Consider the following 23,940-nt stretch of genomic DNA (forward strand, 5'->3'; position numbering starts at 1 on the left):
AGACATCATATGTGATCAATAACACAGCTATCCTTTTTTTTTTCCTAACTATGACATGAAACAACAGAAGATGGTTCACAAGTGTAGCACTGGAACAATTATGCTTTCCAACCCATGGATGGAGAGAAGGGTGTTGCTTTTTCTTCTACCAGTGGCACCAGAGCCACAAGATGAAGAAAGTATTTTCTCTTCCTAAAGAGACACTTGTGTTCAGTTGCTCAGAGAGTATACTCTTATTTGTTAGTAATATGATCTCCTTTAAAACATTGTCTTTTCTGGCTCCGATAAAGATATGGCTCCTTGCCCTCCCCAGTAAGGAAAAACATTTCATTTTATGTGTAATATATAACCTCAGCTCATTCTCTCATTCTGAGCTCAGAAGCATTCTTGCACTAAACTACAGCACCTGAGAAAGTTACTTGGACTTTTGGAGAACTAATAAAAACTGACTGTGGCAATGCCTTGACAAAGTGACAGTCAAATGGATTGTATTGTGTAACATATGCTTCATACAAGGGTCTTCAAAATGTCTTAATTTTTCAGAGCGTACAAGAAATTCTTGTGTCTTCATAACACTTGTGTATAATATTCTCACTGTACCTTCTGTACTTCAAGCAAGTAACCACCATACAAGTTGAAAATAACAAAACCCAAACCCCAGCAGGAAAGCTAGTTAGAAATATATAGCAGAACCTTCCCCCAAATCAAGAAGAATGCAAGGCACTACTGCAAAACTATAGAAATCACAGTTTTCATCAATACTGAATTTAAGTATCACATGCCAAAGTTTCCAACACGGAACACCAGCACCTAACCTCTGACAGTCCATCCCCACCCAGCTGTTTCTTTTCTTTTCTTTTCTTTTCTTTCTCTCTTTCTAAATTAAAAGAGCAATAAATGAGTAGAGTCATCTCAGCAAGGCAGTCACAATAACAATGCTGCCAGTCTTACCCTAAAGTTCTAAAAGCTGACTGGTCCAAATGGACTGGTTTTCTGTCTCGGTTAAAACCCAGCTGTGGTCTCCAAGGCCTGCCATCATTGTTGGTTTTTTCCCAGTCTCCTGGCTTCAGAACCGGAGCAGGTTTCCTTAATATTAAAAACAGTTCCATAAATATCTATCAGAGCAAATACTCAGATTAATAAGAGAAAATAGTATTATTTGAAAACTGACAACTGATACTTACTTTGCACCAGGTAACACTGTAGCCTTGAAAACAAAGTCTTCATCAAATTGTGGATCTTTGAAAGAGATACTAGAAGAAAGTATTTGAGGATTAGGTTTACTTGGTAATTAAGACAAGATTTAAAAGTAATTGCTGCTTTATTAACAGTGATGCACACAACAGAAAAGATAAAATACAAGAACCCATGACAAACTGCAAACTGCATTTCTTGCACATGGATATACTGACTATATTGGACTTGAATGTCGAAATTATTTTTCACAGGGTGACCTTTTTCCTCCCCTGTATCAACAGCCAGTCCAAAAGAAAGTTTAATGTCTAGAAAACAGTCCTATATATGGTAATGAAAGTGTCTTCTGCAGACCCTTAAGTACAAATCCTCTAGTCAAAGCACTGATTGTACTTGGCTGTCACAGTATAGACAGGAAGGATATCAGCTTGCTACGCAGTCTAGTCAAAACTGTACAAAACTTTGAAGCGGGATTTCCTGGGCCCGGGAGTTTTTATCTTGAAAGGCAGCTTTGCAGTTGCATGCAGTTCCTGTGGAGGGATATACACCTGTTTTCACTGATACCTTGCAGACCCAGCATTTTGAGCTGCCTAATATTAGACAAGCTAAACAGTAGATCAAAAAGTGGCTGAAAGCTTAATTTCTGCTGGTACAATGCATTATATAACAACTTGAGTTTCCTCTAGGAATATTCATCCATACTCCTAGCAGTTCCAATCTCCTGGTGTAAGCATCCAGGTCTCAGGTAGGTCCCACCAGGGACGTGTTCGAAGTGCACAGCACCAACCTGATTCCTGTTCCCTCACTACCTACCATTTGATATAGAAGAATTCTTGGGATGCCAAGAAAGATAAAAGTAAACAGCTAAGCAGAATAATCTCACTGTTCCAGCTGAAATATGTGTGTCTCAGTACAGAGAATGAATGAGGCTTGAAGGAAAGAGAATAATAGTCCCTTGGAAAACTCAGCCAAAGTCACAAGAACTGAAGAGTAGAACCATGACTGCTCATACTATCTCAAAAGACAAGAAGAAAAATCCTTGCAATAGAGAAATGGACAGAAGCATAAAACAATTCAAACCTCCTGACAGTGGCAGATAGAAAGCCAAAAACTACCTTTAACTCATCACTCAAAGTAACTAAATCCCCATTACAGACATCTTTTCTACAATATCCTGACAAGCCACAACTTAGCATTTCATACTGCCTATAGACAGTTCTAGCTGAACCAAGTTATACTTCCTTTGAGGAAAAATTTATGCAGAGAGACCACAAGTGATTTTCAGTGTCTCAAGTATCTTATGTGGCTCAAGAAGTGAAAGGTTATAGGCTCAAGCATTACATACCTATTATACTGTGCCAAGTTAAGTGAGAATGACATACAACACACTACATCTACAGAAATTCGCTGTCAAGTGCAAGAGTAATTAAAATCTTCTGTGACCACAAAATTTACTCTTGGAAACTCTGCATTATTTTTTATTCATTATGAAGTTTCTTACTATTCTCCCAAACATCACGTTCAGGTAAAGTTAGCATTACTCCTTTACTTCTTAAGGTCATGAAACTTGTATTCTCAGAATATTCTTCTGGGAATTACTAGGAATAAAAATGGATAAACACCCAAGAGGCAAAAATCCATAGCTGTAGGGCTCTCGATCAATACAGAATTGTTTCAGAGGCTTGCTCTCATGAACGTTCAGTTTTCTTTAATTTAAAAGGCTTGATACAGACTATCAAGCTCTGTAGGTGTTGCTCTTTGCTTGTGAAAGACCAAGAAGTCCCAAAACAGAGGAAGCAGAAAAATAACGGGATGAAAGATGAAGTATTTCCGAAAGGATGAAACACTACACATACTCTGCTTAAATCACCCTAACGTAAGCCCACTGTGTTACAACATATCTTGGATTCAATTCTCACAGAAAACCAGGAACATTTAAAGTAAAAGCTTTAATTTTTATTAAGAGATGGATTGTGTTGCAAATTCAACAACACAAAACACCATCATAAAATAAGCTTTGATTGCTGTAATTTGTATGCCATTGCATTAAAACCCAGAGTTTACTTACCTGACTGCAGAATTTTGTGCAAGATCACGCAGCATTGGAACAGGAGACTCCACTGCCCTGGTAAAGAGAAAAAACCTCTGTCAAAACATCATGTTATGTATTTCTCACTACTACTACCACTTCTGTTCCTCTGTCAACTGTTGACACATAAAAGGAATTTCAAAATTAACTTGCCTTTCCACTAAAGTAAATACTTCAATAAGCAATGGAACTACTGAATCCTTATTTCTTAATGTCATTACTTTTGCAGCTGATCTGTGTGGATTCTCTAGTGTCTAATGGTGGGTTCACACACTTTCCACTACCCAACAGCCTGTTTACAAAATTTAGTACTATTCTGCACCTTGAAAACCTCCTTGGACTGCCAGGGTTTGTTCGATTATAGCAAGTCAACAGGTTCTAGGAGGGCAGGAGAAGACCAGAGAGACAGACACACATGCAGACACAACAAAGACACAAACCTGATTCACTAGGAAGAAAAAGGCTTTAAAGAAAAAAAAAAAACACAAAACTTAGCAGCTGTTTCCACAGCACTTAAAGAGTCTCCTTTCTGAGATTTAATAGGCCAACAGAGCTGCATTTTAACCCTTTCCATCTTTTCTCCAGAAAACTTTACCACTTCAATTCAAGCAGACAAACACCACGTTTGAGACAACTACTCTTATCAATCAGAAACCAAATTTCTTTGTTCACCCTACTGTGCACAACTGTCACAGACCCATGGTACACAGAGATCACAAACTGTAAACATGCTGGCTGAATTTGATCCAAATCTTTTTAGGAAAGTAAGATTTATTTTGAAGTGGTAATATAAATGCCTGCTTCACAGAATTCCTAGCAAACTAGTTCTCTAGATTAAAAAAAAAAACCAAGACAAAACCATTTCTCATGCCCTATCGAGGGAAGACAATGCCAGAAGAGTTTTTTTTTTTCCTGCATTGCTGTTCCCTCCAAGAACAGTTCTGACTTGCTCATATTCTTCACAAGCCATGACAAGAATAGAGAAACATATATTAGCGAGTGTGACCTAGGATACATTATCTGTCCAACAAAATCAGAGTGTTTGTGCATTTAATGCAAATGAGTTACTGAACACCTGCTTATGCCTCTAAGCAAAGTTAGATAAATGAATGCGCATCCTACAATGTGAAGATTACACTGATAATTTCTCAAACTAAATGCATTATCCAGAAAACAAAAAATATTAGCATTTTCTGTAAGTGTAGTTGGTAATAGTCCTGAATTTAGTGCTATAGCCTAAATGGAAAATGGCAAAATATCTCTCATATATATCTGCATCTGGATTTTTCTTTAATGCAATTAATATTAGCATATAAAAAGCAGAGTTGTGGGTTTTTTTAAACAGCATACACTATTGGAAGTTACAGACAGCATTAAATTAACATTCATACAAAAGCAAAGGTCAAAACAACATGACCTTACTGAATAAGGGCGCTAATCACTACTACTACTACTATTACTATTATATAGACCCTGTTTACCTATTAAAGTTCAAACATTACTAATACATAAAAATCAGTCTTCCAGAGATGACACAAACAAAAAAGATCCATCGGCAGTTAAAAACACACATTAGAGCACTTTCAAGATTTCTGATGCTGCTTTAAAAGCGTAGTTCTGAAATCAGAAAAAAAAAAAATGGTCCCAGAATGAAAGTTTTACTTGCTTGGTTTTCTACATATGCTGCTGATAGTATACACCTACTACGAAACCTAGCAGAAAGCATGTTCAGCATCAGAACTAAATGCATTGCCTTGTCAGTAGTTTTAGGTTTCTCACTATGGGTACAAAGATATTTTTATTTAAATGCACACATAACTGAAGGAAATGTCCTTTAGCATCAAACAACCCATACTAAAAGCCATACTCACTGATCTGGGAGAACAGCATTTTCATTCAGCGTAAGCTTTCCCTGGATTCCATGGCACAGCTCTGGGGGTATATCTACTGGCTGAAAAAAATATGAAAAACATTTTATTATGAAAATAAATTTATTAATAATACATTGTTATGAAAAAATAATTTTTCAGCTGAAGTACTTAATTAGACCTCCACTTTCACCATTTACACAGTCCCTTAAGAACAAGTGCAACATACCTCTGTATTTTTGGTCTTGTACTGTTCTACAACAAAGTCACAAAGTGGATGGTGTTTTCCAACAAAGAGAACATCACCACCAAGGCTATTTCTTCTGTCTAGAAAAGAGGAAGAGAATGTGATAAGAGTTCAGAGCAAAGAGGGAAGGAAGGAATACAGCAGACCGGCATGCCATCCTGTTGGCATCTCCACGAAAGGAAAGCTTCACTGTGATTTAGGAGAAAGCTTTGAACATTCCTTGAAAAGACAAGGGACTCTGCCCAGAACAGGATGTCTCTAGTCACAAGGGTAGTTGGCAGACAGTAAAACAACAGGAATTTCATGTTCAGTGGAAGGAATGTTGAATTTACAACAGAGTAATGTTGAAAATACAGACAGGCTGGTAAAAAAGAACAAACCAAAAACCCTAACCCCCCCACACACACCTCTTAAGCAGTTTACCTACAAGAACCAGCTATTATTTTTGTACAATGGAAGAAGTAACATATATTTGCTTATATAAGCTGAACACAAAGCTTCACATATCATAACTGGACACAGCCAGCCTACTGGTCAGAACAGCTAATACACCTATCAAGTTTTACCATCAACTCTAATCTTGGAAACATAGTTTATTCTTTTGCTGGCAACATATTCATCTAACAAGTACTCTGACAGTGTATACTGGTAGAAGCTTTTCGTATGATTAAGCTGCCATCTAATCTTCAGGTAAAGTCTTATGCAGGTCTACTTGAGTAAAAGAAAAGTATGTGAAAACTACAAAACCAAACCCATTGAGGATCATTCCAATTACCACAACCATCCATGAAGAGGCTACAGCCTGCCATAATTCAGTCCAACCAAACATTTAGTACACCTTGCTCAATTAGAGTGAAACACAGTAGTAATATCAAGTTGTAACAAAATAACACAATTCCTACTTTCTTCAGGAGTGAGGTCTGGGTAGACTTCTTCCAGGGCAGCTCTAAGGCGTCGCTCATCAACAAATGGCAATAATGCAACACCTAGAAAAATCAAAACATGATTTTTTCATACTTGTTGAAAAACAAAACAAAACCAAACTCTAGCATGAAAAACTCCAATAGATGTTCTACCCAAGAAATAACTGTTCTGTCAGTCACACAAAAGAAAACATACATTTTCAGAAGTTGTGACCCCACGGGCTCTTTAGAGAAAAATAGTTCAGTGGTAGTGCAGGTTGAAAAGGAAAGCTTATCTCCAAGCACCCCTCCATCCTCCTCCTCCTCCCCAGTCCTGGGTAGACACTGGGAAGCAGTAACCTCTACCCACACCTGCTTATTGAGGAACAAGATAAGCTCAGTAAGACAATCATTATTTGTGCCATTTGCTACAGATACTCCATGACAGAACTCAATGCTGCTTTATTCAAATTAATTTATTAAGAGAAAACAATGGAGGAAATCACTCCAAGTTCTGCAATAAAGATATTATCCGTTAGGGAGTGTTCATAACAGCTATTAATTTTACTCCAAGATAACACGGAAACTCCTCTCAGGATCAAAATCTCTCACTAAGCAGCACACCTCAGAGCCCACTCAATCATACTGGATGAAGCTGGAGAACAGCCTTCCCTGGTATGCTCCAGTATATGTTTTCTTGTATTATAAAATTGAAAAAAGCACTAATAAATTTACTATGAAAATTCTTCAAATATTTACTTCTGTCAACCTTATTATGAGTTGGAATCTGAAGTAATTACTTTAGTTTTTATTTTATTTCTCTTACTGTGAACACTAGAGCTTTTCCTGACCAAGATGACAGTAAAGACTTTCTACTAAACTGATATTCAGGGTTTCGTATTTTTGCCTGTACCAGTTCTACCAGCAAGAACATGTCAGACGTTTGTCACCACTCTAAGGTACCACATTCACAGAAACTTTGGACTTCCACAGACTGTGAGATTTCCGATCGAAAACTTGGTCTGCCTGAAAAACTTTTGCTTCAGAAGCTATATCTTTATGTGGCTTTATTAAAACAAATACTATTGTCCTGGAGCTGAAAGGGCATAACCTAAAACTTTATTTGAAGTGTAATTACACCAGAAGCTTGTATCCTCTCCTAAAAAACCATAATGTGTTAAGTATGTCACACGTTTACCTGAATCAGAATTTTGTTTAGTCTACTATAAAATAACCAGGAGCTGAGCCTGCCGTTGCCAGCCTCACCAAACAAGAAATCTGCACTGTCCCTGCTTATGAAGTATGAGGATAATCTTCACACAGACTGACTGCTGCTTTATCAAAGACAGCACTAGACCTCAGCAATGTTCAAATTTCAGCTGGAACATAATACTTGTGAAGGGAAAAAGTGATAAGCCTACTCTGGAAAACAATTTATTTTCATCTTTACAACACAGTGGTGGAATGACAACAAAACAGGAAGTGTTCATAGCTCAGGAGACTGCAAAAAAGATCGATGAGAATTCCATACGTTAATCCAGAATAAAGAAATTATAATGCGATTACGCATTAAATGAATCAAAAGTAATGTTACAAGCTGAAGAAAGCATGTGGGAGATACTTAAAATACTACTGCTTTAGACTGTAGATTTGATAACTGGACAAAAGAACTAAGGAAAGCTGCCAGAATTACAACAGGGGTAAGAAAGGGCTTCAAGTTAGAGGGAAAACTGCTATGCAACAAATACCTAGGAATATTCTCTTTGATTTTAGAGCACTGTCTAATTGTGCTATTTCAAAACATAGGTGAGCTGCCTAGAGAGAAGAAACACAGAACCTTTGATGTCAGCAGGAACCTCTGGAGATCATTTAGTCCACCGCCTATGCTCCAGCATGGTCACGGGCTGCTCAGGTTGCCCTGAGCACATTGCCCAGAACCACCTCCAGCTGGGTTTGGCATCTCTCAGAACGGAGACTCCACAACCTCTCTGGGCAACACGTTCTAGTGTCTGACCACCCTCAGAATAAAAATGTGCTTTCTTATGCTCAAATGGAATTTCATGTGTTTCATTTTCTGCCCAAAATAATTATTTATTATTATTATATTGGGCACCTATAATTGAGATGTTACACTACTGGCTCTATAGGGTAATCATCCACAAAATTTGGCAGACCTTTAAAAGACATAACTCTCTAAAGAAAGAGGTTGCATTAAATACTGTAGATGTTTTTTTCATTCTTCAAATGCATCCAAATATTCCTATACTCCCCAAAGCAATTTTTGCAAGGTACTAATGAGGCACTGATTGATCAGAACAAGATCCATTAATTAAATGCAAAGGAGACAAATACAATTACACTGTAAAGCTGATAAAAACAGAAAAATGATTAATCTATTTCAGGATAAATTAACAAATCTAGAATGACTGCTGAAATTACCAATAATCATTGCCAATCCTAAATCAGTTACTAAACCATAATTTGTTCTTCACACTAATTTCTTTTAAAAAATACACCTGCTACGAAACACTTCTCCCCCACACCAACTAACACAAGTTACCTGTATGACTTGGTGTATCATTATCTTAAGGTAATTTTCCATCTTCTTTCTATTTTTACATAAGATTCTTAAGATTAATGTCAGTGTACTATAGCTCAAAAAAAAAAAGAGTTGACATTTCACCTTGCCAAGCGTATTTCTTCCCATTTAAATCAATAGCAAAATCTTCAGGGTAGAAGTCAATTATGCTTGATTCCTGTATTTGAGAAAATTTTTTAAAAATCATTAAAGCAAACTATGAAATTGATTCAGAATGCCATGTAATACTGTACCTTGCAGAGGGTGAACAAACACAAAGCTAAGGAGGATGCAAAGAACTTTAACAGAAAAAGTTTTTACTAAATACCATTTAAACACAAAGTGTGGTAGGGCACTTCCGTTATTTAAGAGTATTGAAACAAGAAATTAAGCGGGACAGAATAATTCCCGATAACTGGGTTAAGTTATCTGCTCCCCAATTAAGTTTTGCAAGGTTTCTATAAGAAAGTAAACAGTCTTACTAAAAAGAGTCAGGAAACAGTTTTTTTCACTGAAATATCTGAATTCAAAGAATCACTTTAAGGATCTTTGAAGAATCTCTGCAATCTGCAAAAATGTTCCCTCCTGGTCTCCATTATTCTTCTGCATAAAGTAAGCAACAGCAAGTCATGCTCACACAACTGCAAGACAACATAACCTTACAGAGAGGAATACAAGAATTCTTACTGGATCTGTCATGAGCTTCCTCCATGTTGGTGGCAGAAAATTTCCACTTGCAGCTGGAAATACTCCCATAAGTTGTTCAAGAGGCTTAAACTGTTGAAATTAAACAAGCAGATGTAGGACACGTCTAATGAGCTGTTAAATAATAAATAAATAAATAAATAAATAAGTATGCCCTACCGGTTTTGAGCCTTTCTCAAAATCTGAAGGCATGTCTGCAATACCTTCAAAGTCAGAAGCAAATGGAGCATAGTGAAAAGGGTAATACCAGTTCCAGGATGCACAGCCCTAGGGTAGAGAAACAAAAGCAACAAAATCAGATAAACCAGAAAAGTAAAAGAAAAAAAAAAAATCATGTAGCGCAGTCACTAAAGATGACAAAATTTAGCCCAGCATCAACCAGGAGAAAGAGGAGTCCCCATGATTAGAAAAGAAAGAGCTCTTGCCTCTAAAGGTACTCTGGACTTCAGGTTGGGACTTAACTTTTCATAGCCAGACTAGAGCGAGTGAGTTCACTGGACAGTGAATGGAGACCTCGGGCATTTCCTCGGCAGCACAGAACAGCAGATAGACTTCTATGCCAAAGTACTCTTGCTCTGTGCTAGGTTTGAGTCACTAAGGGAGACAGCCAAAGAGACAGGACCTAGCACCAGAACGATACAAAAGACCTTACAGCAGAATCTTAACCTTAGCTTCAGGACACTGTAATGTACCTCATGCCTTTTTCCTCCACCTCGAGAAAAAACACACAAGCATGTGCACAAAGTCCAATGAATCCAAGCACAAAAATTTCTTGCAAAGAGTAGGAAATCATAGTCTATCTGTACAGTTAACCAGTTCCTGGAGCTGAGGAGCCTGCACCAACTGAACACATTTTCAACTTGTGTAGAGCTGCTACCACATCTCAAACAGGGATGACACGAAGAAGGAATTTTCAGGTTCTTTGTTATTATATAAAGAGCAGAATCGTGTCAGTCTGAAAGCCATCAACAGGAACAGAGGAAGTATTTTTCTGGCAGCACACAATTTGCACTACTGGTTTTCAATGCAAAATCCCACCACTAAGTTGGGCATATGGAGGACCAGAGAACCCTGATGTGATACACTCTACAAGGTGTGAAAATGTGAACATTTGTTGCAGGTTGAAAAGTATTCTGGTTTTAACTGTTACTTTTCTATTCAGTACCAGCACTAATACACACTTTCAGTAACACTTCGCTTTTCCCCTCTTACTCTTCTGTCTTGAATATTGGGACATATAAAGTACATTCACTTGAAAGAGGCAAAATAATCCTCAAAATTGAGAAAATAAAGTAAACTCAAAACACATCAGAGCACAATGCACTTTGTAAAGGAAACGTGGCTCTAGAAGGTCTAAGTCAAGTTTTCACCTCCTCAGCTATTTTTCTTAGCAGTACCACTTGAAACAAAAGCCTACCATTTTGACTTCCAGTTCTGAATAAGTAAATGTCAATGAGGCTCCTCCAGTGATATTTTTGGTATAAAATTACAGAGACTACAATTATGAGATGCAGTTCTTCAGATGGTTTCAGTATGTTTCAAAAGCCAGGTGGATGGGTTTGTTTCTTTTTTTTTTTCCCCCTCCCCCAACAGATGTTCCCACTAGTGGAACATGCTCTGCATTATTAGCTTTTTATAAGAATAGACAAGCATATAATGTATTTTGTCAGAAGTTTTATGGACAGTGAGCAGTAGTTATTGGAAGCAATTCTTATTATGGTAAAAAGAAGTTAAAAAAAAGCCACACACAAACCCTCAAAAAACCCTATTCCGGAATTCCCCTAGTCCAACACCTTCCTATTCTAACTTCTATATGGGCAGAAAGTGAAGTGACTGCTGATTCATACTGACACAACAGACTGCCCATGTACAGCAGGTTATAGTATCCTGAGTACACATAGTTCTGTTATGCATGTACAAACAGCAGCACATGCAAGTATTTCACTGTTGCACTATTTTAAGTCTGCAATGTAATTTTTATAAGGTTTAGAGACAGACTTGCCTTCTTTCTGAGTAAGCAAAATGGCAAAAACAAAGCCCTAAACATTTGTGTATTTTCATAAATTTTTCCTTTGGAACATTCCTAAACCAGAAAATATTTTCTATACAGTTCCTTTTCCTTGAGGTCTTGTCACTTCTTAATTTCCTTGAGAGCACTATGGTCCTGCCTGAAGTTGTTGTCAACTTCACCAACTTATTGTCTGCAACTGTAATCATCTATCACTTCTATACGCATCAGTCACTTCAGCCAGAATGTCTACAAACTCAGAAGGACAAGGAGTCACATACATACATCTCAGTAACTGAATTGGTTTTACAAGCGGAACTAGCGAGTGTTGCATAGGGACTTGCCCGTATTGTTTTAAGCTTGGTATAAGCCTGTTTTCCAGCTCCTATGCATTTAAAGCCACAAATCTCTCAACCGTGCACATGCAAATGCAGCCCTGGTCTGAACAGTTATAAAAGCACATGATGTCTGCGCAAGGCCATGACCACTGGTCACAAAGCAACGAACACACACCCCATGCACACTTCTTTGAATAAAACTCAATTTTACAATCTTCAAATGAGTATAAATACTTCATTCACCTCGTAAATATTATCTCAATTTTGCCATATATTCCCTTCCTCTAAGCCCTTCAGTTTCCCTTAAAGTCCAGACTGACTTTTGTAGTGGTTTTGTACCACTAACAGTTTTCCAGCAAGTAGACACCTACAGCTAACCTGAGGATTCATTTACACGCTTTGGAGACATACGGGCATATATAGTTCTAGAAACATATCTTGCCATGGTTAACTTGGTTTGCTTTCAAAAATCTTTAACTGCGTGCAGGATCATGGGAATTTCCACCTATAAAGGTGTCCACGTGACATTTGTCCTTTGCAAAAGAAACTACTCAAGGATGGGGAGAGCTCAGTTCTCCTGCAGATCAATGGCCACAGACTTGCAAACCTTAAACTCTATGATTTTCATCCACTGTAACATGCAAGTCAGACCCAAACTCAACTAATTAATACAGTGGAAGTAAAGGGAACACACAACCTTTTTGTTTCGGGACGGGGCCGGGGGAGTACGTGTTAACATAAACTAATTTTAAGATTGCATAGTTTTCTGCAGACATGCAAGGTATTTGCCCTGCCTCTGCTGTAAGTTGGACAGCTGTGAGCCACGTATGAAAAACGTGCAGTTTTATCAACATGGCACTGCATTCAAGTTACAAAGTTCTGCTGAGACAGATAAACTTAATCAGCTCGAGCACATTCTGTTCCCAGGTCATACACAAAATATAACTTACTTTGTCTTCAGGGCATGAAGCTAGTTATCAACGATCGGTGCAACAAACCCCTATATGTCTAACTCTTGCCAATCTGACAGCTCAATTATCAAAAGATTCAAATCAGATACAGATTACTTCAATCACAATACACTTCATAGAACATCATTACAATCTATGGAGGAGACTGACAACTCTGTTCCTTTCAAATCTTACTAGCATTTCTCAGGCTTTGTCCTTTGTTCACTTGTTCAGTCATCTGCCGTTTTACTATGCATGGCTATGTATTGCAAAAAAAATATGCATCAGTCCTTAATGAACTAACAAGCACCATTACTGTATGTGAGAAACAAAAACTGCATTCAAATCTTAAGTGTCAAATAGAATGGGCATTTATTTTATATCTTCAAAAAAACACTGCTTTCAAAAACGAGCAATGGATAATTATTATTTCCCAAAAAGAAATAGGGTGCAGACACAAAAGAAAAATCACATTTCAGAGAAGAAATTTTTGAGTACCTGATAATAATATCTGAGAACCCAGCAAAGCCCTTCCACATAGGACTGTACAACTTTACGACGGAATTTCTCATCAGAAGCATCAACATCAAATTTGTTTTTATAGTAGCGCTGTTTCCAACCAGTTTCCCATAACCTGCATAACAAACACAAATAGATGTCAATACATGTTAATATATGCACATTTACACATCTGAATTAAAATATAAGTCAAAGTCACTTGCTACTTCAATTTGCATTTTTATACAATATAAACAAAACCATGAAAACTGATACTCAACAGCAAGAGAGTAAAATTTGATGGTTAACATCATAGAAAATCTAGATGAAATTCTGAAGCTACCATTCTCATAAACTACCATTCTGATAAACATGTCTTCCAAGTACTTGTGAGGAGCTGGGTAGATTTTCAAACACGTGCCTGCTGCTGTCAGGATTTTTCAGAAGAGTATTGTTCCTACTCGGCAATTTCATCTTTCTTATCAGGAATCTACTACTAAAACTGCCATCTGAACTTTGTTCTTTAACTCTTCCAACCACTGGAAAGAGAAAAAACCTCTTTATTTTGTTTAATCTACCCTAGGCCAAAATCTTTATTTTACTGGAATATCTTCTCATAACAAGTTACTTCCTCCATTCTTAATGCCCCTCTCAAGCTGAAAAAAGGTATAATTTCCCTGCTACTCAAAATAAAAAGCAAATAAATAATAATAAGCAGCAGCAGGTTGATTTCTATGTTCTGTTGCTGTTCAGACAAGCTATGATTATCAGCAGAATTATCCACAACTCAGGAATCCCATGCTTGATGACTCACATCAGACAAGTTCCCTTTTACATAGGGATTTTTCCATCTTTCGTGCCAGAGATGAATATTGGAGTCAAAAGAGCAATCTCAGACATCATTTATCCTTACTTCACACAGCTCCCCCTTATGTCTGTCTATGGATGGGGCAGGGGAAAACAAACACTTGCTCATCTTTGACAGACAGGCATCTGAATCCCTCAGCTCTATGCATAATGGTAGGGAAAAAAAGTGAATAATGTGCTATATTGTGTTACATTTCAAGCAAGAATATTCTCTGAATATTAACAGTAAGCACAGACCATAGGCTCCTTGAAAAACTGAAAATGAAGGGGAACAACAGCTGTGGTGAGCATGGGCAGCAACAGGCATCACTGCTTACAGACTCCAGAGCTTTTCTTCCTTGGACATGTTTATCTGCTCACTACATCGGCTGTGTTCCCTGTCATTCAAGAGGTGACATGTAGTTTTGGGAGAACAGCTGTGCCACAAGCAAGAAGCTATTAATATGCACATAAAACTTCAAGTTATTAGTCCTAACAGACACGACAATCTTGGAAATTCCAGTTCAATTCAGAGACTGCCATCTAAAGAGGTAGTTTAAGTAATGGAAAGATTAAGCTCTTCTTAACATTTCTTTCAATCATGACATCATGCTTCAGAACTGGTCTCCCTCACAAAACTACCTGGGTGGTTTGTTGGGTTTGTTTGGTTGGGTTGTTTTGGTTTTTCAGATTTAACCCTACTATTCACCATAGTACATGTGTTTTACACACACATCACCAAATTCACAGTAATTTCGGTATTCAAGCAAACTACAGTAAAGCAAATCACAAATCTGATTTAGAAATTGGTTAAACCAGATAACCCCTTAATAATGTGGGTTTTTTTAAATATTGAATTTCATTCTCAACAATTCAAAACTTGGCATTGATTATCACACCTGAAAACCATCATGCAAGACCCCTTTCCACAAAGCCTGTGACCACTTTAAATTACATACAGAATCCGAAGCACATAAGTAACCTGTGAGGTCAGCTCAAACTTACATTTGTCAATCTCCTAGAGCAATAAATAGCATACAAAGCCTTTAAGAGAGAGCAAAGATCGACTTATGCTGTTTCACGTGATGCATATCCTTTTGGTTTTGCAAAAAGGATCTTCCCTTGTTTCTGCATCAAGCTGGTTGCCTGATACAGAGATACCTTTTAAAATCTGACCTAGCTAGTTCAAAAGATGATTCAAACTGATGAGGAGGTAGGAAAACCAAGAGATGTTTTCAAGACTTTAAGAAAGCCAAGTGAGTAAGGACAGAGCTAGTTGCACTGAAGCCTTGAAGGACAGACTCAAGAACACCTGCAGTCTATGAACATCTGACCCCAGGAGCTCCCTGGCAGCTAGACACTTGCATAAATTTCAAAAGCCTTTTCTGTAAGATAATAAAAAAACAATCTGTCAGATGACTAGAACTATTAGTTCTAAAGACATTCTAAACACAAAATACATTTTTGCAAATTTTCTTGAATCTAGTACATTTATGCAGTTGTTTCTACTTCAGAGTGAGAAGCATAAAATTATTTTCTACTCAGAAAAGGATCTGAATAAATATTCTAAGCTACAAAAGAGCTTAAATAACTGCAGACAAAAGTAGCATACCCTTTTGGCTGACAGTATCAACCCTGTCAAAACTACTGCTACTTGTAAATCAGCATGGTTCATTCACACTAGTTGCTATAAAACTCTTAAAGCTTCTTTTAGATCTCTGCTAAAACTCAAATGGAAAGCAACATTAATTTTTTTCCTGATTTTAGATAACAATTCTGCTTGCTTGATTAAAAAAAAAATAATCCATTCAGACCTGCACATACAAGAAAGAAAATAAGAATGAGAGCTAGAATATTTGATACTGGAAAATCTGATGGGCTAGATATCACAAATACATCACAACAACAGTGCTGGACGCTAGTGACCAGTACTTCACAATAAAGTAACCCCCTTATTGTTTTCCTATGTCCACCTATGTCACTAGACTCTAAAGACAACAAAAACCTACTGGTTGCATTTATCAGGGCAGAATCTTTAACAAAAAATGGTTAGGGCCTTCACCCTTCACTTAAAGAGTGATAGCTTGATTTAAACCTTTGATAAATGCAGACTCACTGGTAATTCACTGTCAGTTAATTCTCATAAAATTCCTATCCCTTAATCATCTAGGGACCAGCCATCCTAAGACATTTAAAAAAACTCGTCATAGACAAAACAGGGCCTGCTACAAATCAAATATGGAGGAAAACATATTGCAATAGTCGAGATAAATAATACTGTACACGTGAATGTAACTGAATTTTATGGGTTAAATAGCTCAAAAATTCAACTGCAAAACAGCGGCATTCAGCTCACATAATCAAAGCTGAGCAGTGAATATCTAGCCAATCTAGTGCTTGGTCTCAAAGGGAGTAGTGGCTTGGAGGATGAAAACCTGCACGCATACTAATCTAGATACTTAGATTTAACAGCTATAGCTTACACATCTCACTGGAATTCACTGAATATTCTAACCCTCCACATTAATTACCAGTGGATAAAAAGATCATAGAAAAGCATCTGAAGGCACTGCTGCTCTAAGATAAATGGCATTAATTAGACTGCATCTATTTCAGCAATTTCCTAACAAAGTGCTACAAAAAATGGCTTCACCTGATATTATCCTCTGGCTCAGGTTCACTGTCACTATCTTCAGCTTTTCGCTTAATTCCTCCTGTCAGGGATGGGCTGCCATCAGAAGTGAGGCTGGTATTTGGAGATGAAGTTGTCTAGGGTCAGAATTATTACAGATAAATTGTGAGGAGGAGAAAGCATTTATTAGGCATTTTAAATTCAAGTTAAAATTAACAGCTTTGTGATAATAATGTGCAGTGGTTTTAGTTCCCCAAAAACTCAAGACAAAAGCTAAATAACCTTTAAGCTATTAAGTCAAGTAGCAAAGTAAAAGAACAACACATCTTTGTATTAAAAGACAGGCATTGATACATGTAGGCCAAAAAGTTCATTGCACTTGAGAGAAAAAGATGCAATAAATAAGACCGTATAAACTGTTAAAACATGCTATTTTTGATATATTCCAATTTCTCTTTACAGCAAAAATGAAAAAAGCATACACAGACTAACATAAAAATGCTGCTTGTAATTCAGAACTGGCAGAAATACTCCAAGTTTCTTCACAACTGATCTTTTAAACTCCTTTCAAATTTATCTGTTTTAATATTAGAGTCTAAAAGAAACTTCTCCCATTCCATAAAGGAACTGATTTGCTTAACCCATGTGTAAAAGTTGCAAGATTAAAAGGTATGAATAGCAGAAATTATACTTTGAAAAAGTATATTGTATTTAGACTTAAGAGACAGAATACACATCTTTATGATGAAGAGGACCTTTAATTTGTTCACTGTTCGAATGAAGATTTACGCTCAAAAAGAAAATATTAGTCGTAATTGTTATTTAAAATCAACAATCAAGACTTCTAACACAGCACTCAACTTATTTCCAGTTTTCCCTCACTTTCTAGTACCTTTCAAAAAACTTCATTTAAGTTTCTCCTCTGCCCAGTGTAAAGCAATGTTTTGGAAAGTAAAAGCAGCTGCCAAACATGCAGCTATGCAGATCACAAATTTCCAAAATACAGGTATCTATGTCTGTGTGTGTATACAAATTCCAAAATGAACATTAAAAGACCTCCAGCTCAAGTATTCAGTTTGTGTCTCTCACAAACCTTCTAAGAAAGTTCCTAAAACTTACAAGGAGGTTTGACTCCATAACTGGCAAACAAGTCTGGGGAGAAGAGCCACCGTATTTGACTCACGAACATTCACCTCACACTTGCCCTCCCAGAACTATTTAATAAGCAGTACCATACCAAACATTAACATAAAGAACACAATTTTATTCAAGTAGTCTCATAAAAATTGGTTATTAAAAGCCACTTCCTTGAAAAGCAGACACCAGAAAATTTATTTTTCAAGAAAGCTTGCTGGGGTAGAGAAAAAATGTGTCCAGAGTAAGACCTTCTATGTGTAAATATCTTTTAACATCTACTTACAGAATTCTGTCTGTCATGCATTCTCATCTCAAAGGCAGCTTGTCTAGGGTTACTGATTGCTTGAGGACTAGATCGATTTCCCAGAGCTTGAGGGGAAAACTGTCCACCAGGAATAAAAGAAGGCTGATCCCTCTAAAAGATAAATGTAGACAAGTATACTGAAAAAGCTGTGTGATCTCCACAGCAACATGATTGATGCTCTCTCACAATTTTCAGATTAATATGTTATATAAAACAAGCATAATTTACTCATGCAGTTCAACTTCAGTTACATTTAACAATCTCAACTCACAAGTGAGACTCTTACATTCCTATAGTTATTAAGCTCTTTTAAAAAAAAAACAAACCCTGCATTTTGTGCCTGTGCTCTTTTCTGCATGGGCTGAAAGGCAGTTTTTTGGGGAACTGAGACTTCATCTAACTTACAGGGAAGAATGTAGTCTTTGTAAGCAAAGTGAATAACCTCTTCCCCTCTAACAGGGATAGCCAGAAAATATGTAATTTAAAAAATAAACACAAAATCTAGACAGTACTCAAGAGTGGGGATATCATATGACCCTAAAGTTTTGGAAGCTAGGCTTATCTGAATGTTCGAACCAAGAACAATGCTATGTTAAAATGAACATACAAGAGCCCCTTTATAAAATACCAGAATATTTCGTGAATAGAATAAAACTCAACATTGTTCCAATAACATAATTTGAAAGAATTCAGCTTACATGGGTCAGAAAGGGCAAACATGTTTCCACAACAGCTAATGCTTCTCTATTACATCTGAGAGATTTGGCAACTTGCTTGCAAGTTTCAGTATCTGAAATAACTATAGTTTGGGGTAACCCTTCCTTGCTTTTTTAGAAACGTGACTCTAATCAAGCAAATCCAGTTTGCACCTTCTTCCTTTCCTTTTTAAGAGACCTTTAATATGCAATTCCTTCTTTCAAAGCTCCAGTCTACAAAAAGCCAAGAAAAAACCCTTTAAAAATAAATTTACACACAGGCCAGAAAATACCACGATTACAACTGCAGTTTCAACCAACACATCTGCGAAAGCTATAGTATGCATTTTAATTCTTGCTAGTTTTTACACTGTGAAAGGAATTAGTTTACCTTCATTCTTTTTCTTTTTTCTTTTTGTCTCCTTTTAAAGTTATCCTAAATAGAGAATAAATACAGTCAAATATACAGATTTCTTGAAAAAATATTTCATTATAATTTTCTATTGACCAGAAGGCCATAAGGTTTTTATGTAGTGTTCTGTAAGACACAGGTCAATTCTTGTGTCTGCAAATCCAATGGAAGTGGGATAGAATTTTCTATTCTATGCTCTAAACCTAGCTGTGTATTCAAAGCCCCATAACTTCAGTAATGGCTTGTATGTTCTACTAAATTTAGCTATAGCCTTACTTCAAGGTGACAGCAGTGTCAAAGGACACAAGCTCCATTGTCTCCACTGGAACAGTGCCAGAAAGAAGAAAAAAAAAAAAAGTAGGAGACACACAAAAGTCATAGAAACAGGAAAATAAGAGGCTCAAGGAAAACTATTTCTTATTCTCAGGCCATGGGAGCTGAAAACTTGAACATCAAACTAGCATTTTCACTTCAAGAAAGGTACAGGCTGTGGCAGTTATAAACAAAACATTTTGCTAGTACTGACACAGTAATATTTGACTGGAATTCTGCTCTTTGATTCACAAAGTGTTTTATCCCCTGTACTTAACAAATAAACTGGAATACGACTGAGAAAAACTGCACGAACTGCAGAAACAGACCAAAAGAACAACGATTTATGGACACATTTCAAATGACAGAAGGTACTTCAAGGCAAGAATGCAACTGGAATTCAAATTCCATATTTCACCTCTGCTCGTGGCTTGCAATTCCACAGGTTGTACCAAATTACAAAACAATTCTCTCTTTGCTTTTAATAGCAACTATTCAAAAAGCTACAAGTGGTAACAAAACTCACATACAGTTTTCATTTTGCTGTTGCTTGGGATAACAATCAGAAAAAAGAGGCCTTGCAGTCCAGGAAAAGAAAATTAACTGGAAGTATGCAATTCTTTTTGGAGCATACAGAAATTCACTACAGTTTATAAAAAAAACAAACTATGATTAAAACCAAACTCCAAGAATGTAACAAAAAAATTACATCGTCATCTTTTCTCTTTTTGAAAATACTATCTTCAACTTCTCCAACAGCTAACATGATCATCTGGACCCTCTGTAGGTTGACAAAACCACTTTCTGTGAGGTAGCCCTGCAAATTAGAAAATAATATAGTTTAAAAAGCAGCCTATTTTTGTAGCAAACATACAGATACTTTTAAAGAATCAAAAAAATTTACCCCAGTTTTGTGCACCACATTTTTATATATGTTAACCAAGCGATCAATTGCTCCCTCCCTAAAAGCAAACAAACAAAAGCATGAGATTCTTATCATTTAAAACCACAGTAGGTATACTTGCAGGAAAAGAAAACATATATTCTCATCTACCTGATCTCCAAAGATGGCAGATGAGGAAGAAAGTCATTTCCCACAAAGAAGCACATAAAGACCCAGTCATCAACACTTCTTTCAAAATCAAAAGTGAAAGGCAAACTGGCCATAGTGAGTTCTCTTTCCAAATACTGCAACACACACACGAAAGAAAAAGGACATTAGAAAACACTGTGTATAGAGATTAAAAACTTTATTTATATGAAGCAGATATACTAACTGCTTCAACATACCTCTCGCAAAACACATAGTCGGATGAAGATAAATTCTTGTTCAGCAATAGGAAGACTGTCTGCAAACTGATCGTGCTAAAATAAAAGGAAAGAGTTGCATTACATCCAAGCTCACCTTAAAGTTTCTCCAGCTCAATTTGAAAGGCTTTTGAGAGGAGTTAAGAGGTACACAAGCACAGTTTCTCAAGTTCTTATGCCAAGCATGCATTTTGCTACTTTGTATGCCTTCAGTTACTGATCATTTTCTCTCAGCAGTGGAAAAAAACCCAAAACAAAACAAAAAACAAAACACCACAAGCGAGGATGTTAAGTTTGGCATAATAATTTTGTGCTATAGAAGTACAATTTTTACTTATTAATATAAGAGGAAAGCTAGGTAATTCCAATAATATTATTTGTATTACGTTTCAGCTCAAACCAACAGCAAGAACAATTTGAGGATATTAGAAAAACATATTAGCTTATATATAAAAAGATTTTCTAGAAAAAGCACAATCCTTACCTTCCCTTGTTTTTCTCTGGGCAGACCTTGGCAATCTTTAACCTCATGACCCATCTGGTTACAAAGAGCACACGGCTTAGGTTTATTTGGTTTAAACTCTTCCCTAATTATAGTGAAGTTTGGTTCATGTGTAGCTAACCCAAGCATAATCAGATCAGCTACCAATCAAAAGAGAAGAATAAAATAGAATGAAGGATAAACATTATTAAGCTTTTTTTTTTAAAAAAAGTTTAAAAGCGAAGTACATTCTATGTTAAGCAAGTGCGAACATACAGATGTGCCTACCAACAAAATACCCAGATAGTACAACTAAGTGAAAGTTAGCCCTTCAGCTATGGACGGCGCTATATATTACACAGAGATTTCAAAAACCTAACAAATACACTGGATTATTTACACAAATACAAGTCTAAAAACTACAGCTCAATTCAACCACAAAACAGCAAAAGAAAGCTTAACAGGACATACTGCTAGCAAAAGAGAACTCACCATCAGCCCCACACAGACAATGATGAGTGTTTGGGTCATGGTTTGGTTGAGCTACACAAAAGAAAATTACATTAAGTCAACCAAAGTCACATAAAATATATTATTACTGACCATATTTCAATTTAAAATGAAATGTTCACATTTATTTGAATTTTACCTCTTTGTCTTCTAATGTAATCCATGATTTTATGTTCACCTTCACCAGGAGCACTAGCATCAGACAAAATAACCTGCAAAACATTTGAATTATGTAAACAATTTATGCCGCCACAATAAAAAAAAAACTTATGTAGTTCATATACTGAATACTGAAACTGACTTCTGAATACTTGAAATTCTAATTTGTAGTTTTACCTACAATATTATGATTCAAAATGGAATTATTTAGGAGGTTGGAACCAATGAATAGACCCTCATTTTTCCCGACTAGGATACTGCAGACATATTGATTCAAACACCACCGAAATTATCACGTTGTTAACTAACATATTTGAAGTTCCCTGCTAGATTATCAGGGCAATCAAAATATGCACTAAGGAACCAACAGATAAAGCAGACATATGCCCTCTTCCATTTAGACGTTCTAAACTCATACACTGATACACTATCACATTATACAATTCCTTACACTGACATCCAGATAAGCATTAGTGTTTATAAAACTCATGTCTGATGGAGGGAATTAAGCAGAGTCAACTGCCCTCTAATTAGACCACTTTAACAGTCAAGTTGGGGAAAATAAAACAGACAGCTGCATCTGAGAAGACTGACTATTCTGCCCTCTTGTACAGAGCAAACAAAGGGTTGTCAGAAACATGTCAGTGGGAGTGGAGTGGTTGAGGAACATGAGGAAAGTATTTCAGAGTCCAGAAAGATGATATGTATTACTTTCATTGCCTGTCATCTATTGTCTTCTACCATTAGAATAACAAGAGAAAATGCAGCCTACCTGAGGCAGCAAACGAGTTAAAAAAGAAATAGTGAAAAGAATACCTATACAATGTATCCTGTCACTTTTTCCCAAACAAAAAGTATTCCTAAAACCCTGTCTCCCGTTATATCCAATTGTGGTTTCTACTATCAAATCTTTTCATTGCTCTTAAAAGAAATCAAAACAAATGGTGCCATTAGACTGTGTTATTAGGATGAAACGTATCTCTGAAGTCCCAGCAGCATGTGCAACTTGGTCCATTATTAGTAACAGCACAGCGCCAGAAAATGAGACCGATCTGTTAAATTTATACTCTTCAATCATATTCCAACCCAGCCTAATAGATCACCTTAATTTTCCTGAAGTATGAAACTGTGAAACTTACTGTCAAATTTTTCCACCCTGGGTCACTGTTCAAACGGTCAGCAATGTAATAGCGGAGACATTTAGCAAGATTGTCCATAAACTCAGTTCCCTAAAAAGTGACAGAAGAAGATAAATTAAACCTTCATTCAGACACTGGCAATTGCTGGTTAAAGTGCAGGATTACTTACTGGGGTAATACAATTGCTGTCAAATCTCTCTTTCACTTCTTCTGGAGGAAGAATGCCACCTAGAGCAATAAAAACATTTAACAGAAGTAAGTCAATATGGAATATTAAAAACATTTTTGCATGATAAACACCCAGATGGCTCCCCTGATAATAATTAACACTTACTGAAAATTAATTAAAAAACCCCTAACAAAACAGCAAAACAGCTCTCGCCATTACTTCAACCTTAAAATAAAGTGCTGGTACATTTAGAAATGTTGTTACTTCAGAAAAGTGATTTCATAACCTATTCTGTCAAAAGACTGTGAAAGAAAACTCTTGCTAAATGAGATAAAACATTAGGAAATAATTATTTTCTTACATATTCTCCCCTATGTTTCTACTATCTATTTACTTGGGCTCAGAAACATGGTTACATCAACTTCTCTCATCTCTGAGCTTCATAAAGGATCTGCGTAG

At 36.6% G+C, this 23,940-nt stretch overlaps 1 protein-coding gene across 1 annotated transcript in view; it reads right to left on the reverse strand.

The window, feature by feature from the left end:
- Positions 1-23,940, reverse strand: part of XRN2 (5'-3' exoribonuclease 2) — a 50,665-nt gene that overhangs the window by 17,679 nt on the left and 9,046 nt on the right. Inside the window, exons 5-26 of the mRNA XM_074930409.1 lie at positions 23,482-23,540; positions 23,313-23,402; positions 22,154-22,226; positions 21,997-22,047; positions 21,508-21,665; positions 21,006-21,080; positions 20,770-20,903; positions 20,620-20,677; positions 20,425-20,532; positions 19,383-19,427; positions 18,276-18,407; positions 16,877-16,992; positions 13,378-13,513; positions 9,743-9,850; positions 9,566-9,655; positions 8,984-9,056; positions 6,301-6,384; positions 5,381-5,478; positions 5,155-5,234; positions 3,263-3,319; positions 1,185-1,253; positions 952-1,086 (exon numbers count right to left, since the gene is read on the reverse strand). Of these exons, the coding sequence (XP_074786510.1) occupies positions 952-1,086; positions 1,185-1,253; positions 3,263-3,319; positions 5,155-5,234; positions 5,381-5,478; positions 6,301-6,384; positions 8,984-9,056; positions 9,566-9,655; positions 9,743-9,850; positions 13,378-13,513; positions 16,877-16,992; positions 18,276-18,407; positions 19,383-19,427; positions 20,425-20,532; positions 20,620-20,677; positions 20,770-20,903; positions 21,006-21,080; positions 21,508-21,665; positions 21,997-22,047; positions 22,154-22,226; positions 23,313-23,402; positions 23,482-23,540 (2,029 nt within the window). The remainder of the gene's footprint in view (positions 1-951; positions 1,087-1,184; positions 1,254-3,262; positions 3,320-5,154; positions 5,235-5,380; positions 5,479-6,300; positions 6,385-8,983; positions 9,057-9,565; positions 9,656-9,742; positions 9,851-13,377; positions 13,514-16,876; positions 16,993-18,275; positions 18,408-19,382; positions 19,428-20,424; positions 20,533-20,619; positions 20,678-20,769; positions 20,904-21,005; positions 21,081-21,507; positions 21,666-21,996; positions 22,048-22,153; positions 22,227-23,312; positions 23,403-23,481; positions 23,541-23,940) is intronic.

Source organism: Athene noctua, chromosome 1 (assembly GCF_965140245.1).
Source record: "Athene noctua chromosome 1, bAthNoc1.hap1.1, whole genome shotgun sequence".
Lineage (NCBI taxonomy): Eukaryota > Metazoa > Chordata > Aves > Strigiformes > Strigidae > Athene > Athene noctua.